This window comes from Silene latifolia, chromosome 1, assembly GCF_048544455.1.
Source record: "Silene latifolia isolate original U9 population chromosome 1, ASM4854445v1, whole genome shotgun sequence".
Lineage (NCBI taxonomy): Eukaryota > Viridiplantae > Streptophyta > Magnoliopsida > Caryophyllales > Caryophyllaceae > Silene > Silene latifolia.
Window position 1 is genome coordinate 51,172,632 of NC_133526.1, and position 10,602 is coordinate 51,183,233.

General features: G+C 38.0%; 1 protein-coding gene across 1 annotated transcript; it reads right to left on the reverse strand.

The window, feature by feature from the left end:
• Positions 1-202: 202 nt before the first annotated feature.
• LOC141588665 (oleosin Cor a 12-like) lies at positions 203-1,090 on the reverse strand. The gene has a single exon (XM_074410116.1). The coding sequence runs from the start codon at positions 915-917 to the stop codon at positions 414-416; it is 504 nt and encodes a 167-aa protein (XP_074266217.1). The 5' UTR covers positions 918-1,090; the 3' UTR covers positions 203-413.
• Between the last annotated feature and the right edge of the window lie 9,512 nt (positions 1,091-10,602).

The window sequence follows — 10,602 nt, forward strand, 5'->3', positions numbered from 1 at the left end:
CGAGTCTTTGGTTTGGTTTCTTGTCTCCTCCTCATACTTGGTCATTAGTGCCATCAATTTAGCTCTTAATCTCTCTTTCAAGTCCTTTCCCTTCCCATTCTAACATGGGAAAATAGCCTTCGTTTTTATCAATTGTTCTTTAACGATTAGGATACTTATTTTCATTAAAATTCACTCAAATTTGAGCAAGCGCGAAAAAAGGTTGAAATTGCAATTTGATACGGAGTATATTTAAGATGATTAAGACGAAGCTACACAGTTTCAAGGCATACAACAAAGACGGTACACATTATTACAACCAAAATAAAGTAGCTGGACCTAAAACAAAAGCAAAGACGATTAGACCAACATCTACAAGGCTCTATAACTCCCAAACTTAACAAACACAAGAACCCCGAACCGCCCGAACCGTACTAAGTCCTAGCACTAGCGGTAGTAGTTCCACTTTCACGAGCCTTACTCTCAATAGTCTGACCCACATCCTTAGTCTTCTGCCCTGTAAACGCCACCGCATCCGCCATGCGCCTCTTAGCATAGTCCAATTCCTCAGGCATCCTCTGGCCCACCAACCTTATATACCCCACAACCCTTGACAACGCCGAAAGTCCCGTTAACCCAAATGCCCCAGACGAAAGGAATCCCGTCACAGCTAAGCCAATTAAAAGCGCAGCCGGGACAATAACCGGGCTAAACAAAATAAAAACCGGAGTCGCAATTGCAAGACCAATGAGGGATCCCAACAAGGTGATCCCGGCTAAAACAAAGAGTATCCCGCTTAATGGGACAAGGGTGACTAAGGCGATCATTTGAGAAGCTGTTGGGCCGGTTGACCCACCCGTATACCCATGGGTGGTCGTCATGTGGGTCGGTGTGTGCACTTGGATACGTGGGTCCCTTGTATCGCGATCGCGGTCCATTTTTCTTTTTCTTATTTTTATTATTTTCAAAGATTGTGATATGTATAGAAGAGAATGTAGGTTCGTTTTGGTTGGTGCAAGTGAGGTGGGTTAGGATGAGATGGAAGGAAAGGTGTGGGTTTTAAAGGAAGAGAGGAGTGTGCCACGTGATAGTACACGTGGTTTCCATGAGCTTTGCATGAGAAACAGGTTTCAGTGATACTGTTGTCTTCAACGTTGTGTTGCCACATTACTATCGTCTTGTTCATCTTTTCTTACTTTTAAGGGTTTGATCGGTAAAGGTAAAGTATCGTGTTTTGTTTTTCCACATTGTTGAGAGTTGATTATTGAAAAACTAAATGACAAGGAACACGAGAAGAATGATGTGATTGTAATTTTATTGATAGTGAGGAGATATAAAATATACTTCCTCCATTCAACTCCACTCTACCTATTTCCCTTTCGTACACTATTCACAATTGTGTGTTCAATTTCGATTTTCTCTCGATACGTAAGTGGAAATATATTCATGTGGGATCTTGTTTGATTCGTCTTTACGAGTATATTAAAAATATCTAACTTTTATATTTTTTGTAAATACGTAGCTAACGATATTTAACGCGTAAAACACGCGTTGGCAAACGTGAAAAAAGAAAGTGGTAGAGTGGAGTTGAATGGAGGAAGTATTGTTTATATACATCTATAACACAATATACACTTGTTAAAGATGAGCCTATAAATCGTGGTAATAAATATACAATTAACTAAAATAGCTAAGATATATTTGACTCAATATTTGCACAATAATATTTCAATATGCTAATAATATTCCGTCATATCCTTCAATACTCCCCCCAAGTTGGAGCGCTTGGTAAGCTAATTCCCAACTTGGATTGAAGAAAACGAAAAGCTTCTCCTCGCCTAACGCCTTTGTAAAGATGTATGCCACTTGATCTTTACTCCGTATATAAGAAGTCGAAATAGTTTTATTCATAATGTGATGTCGTATAAAATGACAATCTACCTCTATGCTTGGTGCGATTGTGGAATACCGGATTCTTAGCAATATTTAGGGCGGCTGTGTTGTCACAAAACACTTCGATCAATGGGTGTGCTATGGTTAAGTCCAAGTGACTTGAGAAAAGATTTGAGCCAAATTACTTCACTAGTCACCGCACCTAGCGCACGATACTCCGCCTCTGCACTCGACTTGGCCACAGTCGTTTGCTTCCTAGCCTTCCACGAAATTGGCGAGTGTCCTAAGGTGACAAAGTATCCGGTCAATGACCTCCTTGTTAGCGGGCACCTTGCATAATCTGTGTCCGAGTAACCACGTAACAATAAATCATTATTACGTCCGATCACAATTTCCTTACCCGGGCTTCCTTTAATATACCGTATAGTCCACCAATAAGGCGTCGATATTTCATTGGATCTGTTGAGTTTATGGATTCAAGTACCTAAGAGGGGGAGGGGGTGAATTAGGTACTATTTAAAAAATTATAATTTCAACTTTATTGAATTAAAGTGAGTTACGAGGACAAAAGAGATGAGAAGATACTTTGAATAATATTGAAAGATTAAACAAGTATCACGATGAATGTTTGTTGAAGTATGAAAGTAACAATCGTTCTGACTGTAGCTATTTGTCTCAGTTTGTGGAATACGATCACAGACCAAATGTGACAAGATGATGAATCACATTACTTCTAAGGTTAAGCAAAGCAAAACAAACAAACAAAGTAAATTGCAAATGAAATAAAGTAAAACAATTGAACACGAGATTTTTGAATTGGTTCGGCAAATACTCAAGTGCCTACGTCCAATCTACCTTTTTATTGCTTTCTTTTAGTGATCTACTCCGACAACTAAAAGACCCTTACAATAAAAGACACCAACCTACTCCGGTTGTAAAGCTAGTACAAGAACTACTCCGTTCTTATGACAAGCTAACTCGCAACCTACTCCGGTTGCCAAGAGTTAAAGACTACTCCGTCCTAAACTCTACTAACACACTTAGAATGTTATAGGATCAAGTTTCCACTGACATATTTTTAGCAAAGAATAGAGATGGACAACTTTTACAAGATCAACAATTCTTAAGCAAGAGAGTTTAGTATTATAAAGTAACAAAGAGCCACGATCAGAACAACTTGAAGACTCTTTAAAGGTTTTGCAAATGACACACGGTTTAAAGCTTTGAAAAACAAATTTGCAAACTTGAAAAAAATTTCAGAAAGAAGTCTTAGGTTTTATGAGGAAGATGGCACGCCTTATATAGAGGAGGTGAGTGAAGGGGTTGCTAGGGTTTTGAAGGGTCAAAGACCACACATGTGAAGGGTATTTGCAACCACCCAAAACTTGCACCAAAAAGGGCTCTTTTGCAAAGGCAAGAATAGGGAAAGATGGTTTGAAAGATATCCTTAAAAGGTCATGCAAATTCAGAAAACAAAGAGAGAAAAGACAAGTCACATGATGACAAGTTAACACCAAAATGGCAAAAAGCATTCTTTGTTTTCTTAAAGAATCAAAGGGTTGAATTTGCATAAAGAGGAAACATTTTGAAAATAATAATAATTCAAACCACTCTTTATTGAAGACCATCTCCTTAATAAAAATCTGAATTTTATCTTTGAAAAATAAGAGTCACGTGAAAGGCTTTTGAAAGATAAAAAGGGACTTCAAGTTTTACGAGTTGTGGCAATAATCCAAGCAGCTGTTTACTCGTGAAAGCAACAGTCGTCTGGACTGTTTCTATTACTCTAAGATACTCTACTTTCTCACTTGTACATTAGATGACACTTGACTCATTACAAAGGGATGATTAACAACTTCAACACTTCTTAATCCATGCTTGATTACATCATTAATCCTGAAAAGGTAAACTAAGATGACACAAATCAAATGGGCATGTTATCATCAACCTAAGGAACCCAACAAATTCCCCCTTTGATGATGACAAGCCCAAACGAATGTATAAGCAATGTAAACACCTTGATTCAAGATTTTAAGCAAGCAAGATCAAATGAGAGAAGGGACAATATTACCTTACCTAAGGCAAGAGCTAGAATCAAACTACCATGACAATTTTACATTGCCCCAAAACAAGATTCAAAACTAAGAAGGTTAGACAAGGCATTAGTTAATCAAAATGCAAAGAGATTAAGAGCATGAGTTTACCTTTTCCCCCTCTTGACATCATCAAACGGATAGGGATGTCAAAAGCATTAGAGTGCAGATAAGTCACAAGAAAACACAAAAAGACACATGTAATCGTGACAAGGTAACAAAGTCAACATAAACAAGGATTAAACATAAGTTAATCAAAGTTCACCATGGCTAAATAAAGTTTAGCATACACCACCAAATGTCAAAATAACAAGCAAAGAAAATAATGTCTTAGAAGGGCACAACCAAGGTGGGACAAAAGATGTAGGGCAAAAGACAGGTTTGATTATGGGCAAAGTTAGGGTGCGGAAGTTTGGTCATTATTCTTGAGGATAATGAAGAGGATTGAAAAAGGTTGAGGTTTGACAATGAAGGTCGGAGTCACAGTCATCTCTACTGTTGCATTGGACTTTGTATATTGAAACCACCAAGGTATGCACCAAATAAGTTTCTCAACATGTGATGAAGGAACATCAACTTCTTGTTTTTTTTTTTTTTTTTTTTTTTTTTTTTTTTTTTGCTTTCATATCAAGAAATTTCTGACAAATTTGATCTTGACCTCTGAGCATAGCAATAATTGCATACACTGTTGCTTTCCTTTCTACTTTGACCTTTGAGCATAGCAACAATTGCATACACTGTTGCTTTCCTTTCTACTTCCCCCAATTTTCGCCTTACTACTTTCTTCAAGAAAGTCATCCTCAGTGCTTCTATATGTTTTCCAATAATTACAATCACTTTAACATTTCTCATATTGCCTTCCCATATTTTTTTTTTTTTGTTCTCCAATTTTCCAATTTCATCTATCTCCGTTTTTCTAACCAACTTCCCGATCATCTCTTGATGCAAATGTAGAACATGTAGTTGTTTGGTTCTTTGTTTCACATAGACCTTTGCGACGATGAAGTAGCTTTCTCCTTTCTTTTGTTAGCTTTCTTTGCCAGAATCGGAACGGAATCGGCAGACTTAGTCGGATCCACACTTATATCACACGGAGTTTCTTCATTTTCATCAATGGTGGAGATGGGGATGTCGTCAGATGGGACCGAGGTTGGTGGAAACAATGGAGAGAGGTGTTGGATGAGGGTTTGGTGGTTTTGGGTTCGGTGATGGGGTTGGAGTCGTGGTTGAGGTTTGTGGAGGAAAGGCATGGGAGATTTTTTGTGAAGGCATGGTTTGAGATGATGTTGGTGGGTCAGATGTGATAGGTGTAGATGTCATTTTCGTGAGTTTGATGGGTATAGGTGTATTGAATGACGTCTTTACCATGGTGAGTTAAAGGGTAGGTGAAAAAGGAGGGATTTGGGAGATGAAGGGATAATTGGGTTGTGGGATTTCGGTGGGTTGAGGGAGTTTGGACGGTTGGTTATGGATGAAGGGTGGCCCAAATATTAAATGTGGTAAGTGAGGTAGTTGGACCAACTAAACATATTTAATCACTCGAAATAAAAACGCAAGGTAGCATATAATAAACGTAAATTTAGATATGAGGTTGAGTGATTACCGACACACGAATACGGTGTCAATTTTTGGTCTAAAAAATGATGTCAATGCACGTAGAATACTTAATAACATATATCCAATTTTAATTTAATCAATTAAGGAAATTTGTAAAACTCACACTAAAAATCACAAGCAATTAATTAACCCAATTTCTAGTCTAAATTTCTCAAAATGTTCTCTTGCAAGTGGCTTAGTGAAAATATCGACAATTTGATTTTCGGTTTTGCAAAAGATAAGTTTAACATGTCCTTTCTCCACATGATCACGAATAAAATGGTGACGAATATCAATATGTTTGGTTTTAGAGTGTTGAATAGGATTTTTGGAAATATTTATTGCACTCGTATTATCACACATTATGGGAACGGAGTCAAAAATAATACCAAAATCTAAGAGTTGTTGTCTTACCCAAAGTAATTGAGAACAACAATGTGCGGCACTAACGTACTCACTTTCGGCCGTTGAAAGAGCTACCGTATTTTGTTTATTTGAGCCCCAAGAGATCAAACAAGGACCCAAGAATGTTGCAATTCCGGAGGTGCTCTTTCTATCAACCTTACATCCCGCATAGTCCGCATCCGAAAAGCCTATGAGATCAAAAGGACAATGTAAGGGATACCACAAGTAAAGATTTTGTGTTCCAATCAAATACCGAAGAATTCGTTTAACGGCTTTAAAATGTGATTCTTTCGGATTTGCTTGGAACCTAGCACATAAGCAAACGCTAAAGAGAATGTCGGGACGACTTGCGGTCAAGTAGAGAAGTGAGCCTATCATACCTCTATACACCTTATCGCTAACATTCTTACCGAGTTCATCTTTGTCTAATTTGGACCCGGCTACCATAGGTGTATCATGAGGCTTACCATTAGTCATCCTAAATTTCTTAAGCATTTCCTTAATATACTTTTGTTGATGGATCATGATTCCATCCTTTGATTGCTTAATTTGGAGCCCAAGGAAAAATCCTAGCTCACCCATCATGCTCATTTCAAACTCCGATTTCATTAGTTCCGAAAAATATAGGTAAAGGAGTTCATTTGTTGCACCAAATATAATGTCATCAACATATACTTGTACAACCAATAGTTCACTGGACTGTTGCTTCAAGAACAATGTTTTGTCAACGGAGCCTCTTTTAAAACCATTTTCAATAGGAAATTTAGACAATCTATCATACCAACACCTTGGTGCTTGTTTTAAACCATAAAGAGCTTTGTCTAATTTGAAAACATGGTTAGGCAAGTCATTGTTCTCAAAACCCGGTGGTTTCTCTACAAAGACATCTTCTTCCAAATATCCATTTAAGAAAGCGGTTTTGACATCCATTTGGAAGAGTTTAATGCCTTTGTGAGCCGCAAAAGCTATAAGTAATCGTATGGCCTCAAGTCTAGCTACCGGTGCATAGGTTTCATCGTAATCAATACCCTCTTGTTGGTTATAACCTTGCACCACTAGTCTAGCCTTGTTCCTTACAATTTCTCCCGAGTCATCAAGCTTATTGCGAAAGACCCACCTAGTACCAATAACGGTACGATTAGGCGGTCTAGGGACTAAGTGCCATACCTCGTTTCTTTTGAATTGATTGAGTTCTTCTTGCATAGCAAGCAACCAGTCTGCATCACCAAGGCGATCACATTTGAAGGTTCAATTTGAGAAAGGAAGGCATTATGGGCACAATACTCATTGAGATGAGCGAGATTGTTGAGGGATGATCTTGTTCGAATTCCCGAGTTGAGATCACTTGTGAGATTAGTGAGTGGATGAGAGCTTTGATGTTTCCACTTCTTTGGAACAATGGTTTCTTGTTCCCCTCAACAAAGATCGATCCACAAGGATCTGTTTCTTTTGGCCTGGAAGGATCTTCATCCTCACTGTTTTGGGTTACTTCAGTTCTGGAGGTGGAGGCAACAGTCGTTGGGCCTGTTGCTTCCAGAGAAGAAGCAGTAGCAGAGGTGCTACGTGTTCCCCCTGAGTTGATGATCTCCTTTGAAGGTGACAGTCTCTGTGTCTGTTGCAATTCAGTGCTGGGAGCTTCTTCATCCGCAAACACGAAGTCCTTTCGAACAAGACCAATCTCAAACTCATCATCCTCATCCTCATCATCATCATCCATGTTTTGTACCTGTCCAAGCACACTAGATTCATCAAAAATGACATGGATGCTTTCTTCAATTAATAAGGTTCGTTTATTGTAAACTTTATTGGCCTTGCTATGATCGGAGTACCCAATAAATACTCCTTCATCACTACGTGGATCGAACTTACCCAAATTGTTTTTACCATTGTTATGAACAAAACATTTGCTTCCAAAACATCTAAAATATGAAATATTGGGTTTTCTTTCACGTAGCGATTCATAGGGAGTTTTATTTAATATACTCCTTATCATGACACGATTATGAATGTAGCAAGCGGTATTTACCGCTTCGGCCCAAAAGTTCTTAGGCAACTTACTAGATAATAACATTGTTCTAGCCATTCCTTCAAGGGTTCTATTCATCCTTTCAACCACACCATTTTGTTGTGGGGTTCTAGGAGCCGAGAAGTTATGGTCTACACCATTGTCATCACAATAAGCACCAAATGATGAGTTTTCGAATTCGGTTCCGTAATCGGTTCTCATTGAAACAAGTTTTAAGCCAAGTTTATTTTGAATCTTTCTTAACCAAATTAGAAACTCATCAAATGTCTCATCCTTAGAGCTTAGGAAGAGTGCCCAAACGAACCTAGAGTAATCATCAACAATGACACACACATAACGACTACCACCTCTACTTCTAGTTCTCATTGGTCCACACAAGTCGATATGTAAAAGTTGCAAAGGTTGAGATGTACTCATAATTCTTTTGGATTTAAAGGAACTTCTAACATGTTTGCCTCTAGCACATTCATCACATACTTTATCAAAATCAAACTTCATGTTAGGAATGCCTTCAACTAAGTCAAGTTTTTTAAGGGTATTAAGAGTTTTTGTACTAACATGACCAAACCTTTTATGCCATAACCAAGGATCATTGTTCATTACACTCATGCAAGACATAGTGTGACCGGATAGAGTGTTCAAATTAGTTAAGTATACGTCTTTGACACGTCTTCCTTCGAGTATTAGTTCATTAGTAGTGGCATCAAATATTCGACACATATTAGCACTAAATTCTACAATATTACCCTTATCACAAAGTTGAGAGATACTAAGGAGATTATGCTTCAAACCTTTGACAAGCCGCACGTTGTCGACACAAAGTAATGGTGACTTACCAACTTTTCCAATGCCAATTACTTCACCTTTCTTGTTGTCACCAAACCTTACCGTGCCACCATTGTATGCTTTAAGTGAGAGGAATTGGCTTCTATCACCCGTCATGTGACGAGAGCATCCACTATCCAAGTACCAATTGCGGCCGCCTCTCACCAAGCCCTACACAAGATTAGATTTTGAGTTTAGGAACCCAAACAAACTTGGGTCCCCTTTTGTGATCAACATATCTAATGGTATCTTTCCTAATCCATACATGCTTAATTATTTTGATGTTCTTGTTAATGTCATGAAATCTTTTTTTACAAGTGTTGAGGACATGAACATTCTTACCACAATAATTGCAAATAATGTATTCGGGAAGACCAACATACTTTCTCCTTCTAAAGTCGGTTCTAGGCTTCTGGATGTAACAGTCTGTCTGACTGTTCCATTTGAACCCCAAACCAGCAGTTTTGTTACATCTCTCGGTTTGATTCGTGAGGAAGTTTAACACGGTTTGACTTCCTTCCCATTTTTCAGTGATGTTTTTAGCACTAACAAGTTCCTTGTTTAGTTCCTCGACTTTGAAGGTGAGATACTTGTTTCTTTCTTTAGAGCTTTCAAGCTCCCTTTTCATTATGTCATACTCGGATTTAAGCTCCATGAAAGTTTCAGATTTTTGTTGAACATTAAGCTTAAGACTCGAGATGCATTTATCTAGGTGAACGATTTTAGATCTAGATGAACTACATTCGGGAGATTCATGTTGAAATTTGACAAATTTTTCGTGAAGCATTCTAATCTCCCTCGTGTAGGCATCTATGTTAACCTTAAGACATTCATTCTCCTTGGATAAGTTAGTGACAAGTTCATTCGAAACTTCATTGCTACTGTCAGAGGTGACAGTCTGAGACACTGTTACTTTAGGTTCTTCTACCTCATCAACTAGGTCATTAATGACGCCTTTGAAAAGAGATTTTCCTTTTAAAAATTCATCATTCTTTTCAACTTCTATAGACAACCTTTTTTCCACTATGAAGTCATGAGTGTGAGCATTGAGTTTTGACACAAGATATCCAATTCTTTCTTTAGAATCCTCATACTTAGATGTCATCTCATCAAGACGTTTGTTTAGATCAACGAATTCATCGGATCTATGATGAGGAGTAGATCTAGAAGTGCTACACTCGGGCATACCCTTTTGAAGAAAGGTAAGCCTCTCATGAAGAACCTCTATTTCTTTCTTTAGACTAACTACCTCACCTTTTAGACACTTGTTTTCATTGACCAAACATTCAATTTTCTCATTGGACTTGTCTAAATGTTTGTCAGAAGCAACAGTCTCAGACACTGTTTCTTTTAGGTCTACAATCTCAACCACAAGGTCATCTAATTCATCTTTGAGAGCATCTTTGTCCTTCAAAAGGTCATCACGTTCCTTGGTTAGCAAGGAAACTTGCATCACCAAAGTGGTGTTGACATTTTCAAGGTCAGAGACATCCGTGGGGATCATTTTAAGACACTCAAGTTCTTTAGTCAATTGTTTGTTCAATTTGTTGACTCTTTTTACTTCATCATAAGCCTCAGAGGTGACAGTGACACTGTCTGTTGCTTTCAGTTCATTTTTAAGGTTAAAATTTTCTTGAGCAATTTCTTCAATTTCGTCTTGCATGACATCAAGCTTATCATTTTGTGAACGACACTTATCAAAGAGTTTGTCAAGAAGCTTACATACCTTTTCTTTGGAGTAAGATCTAACCTTGGCTTTTAGATGTTTTACCTCATTGTCGGAGT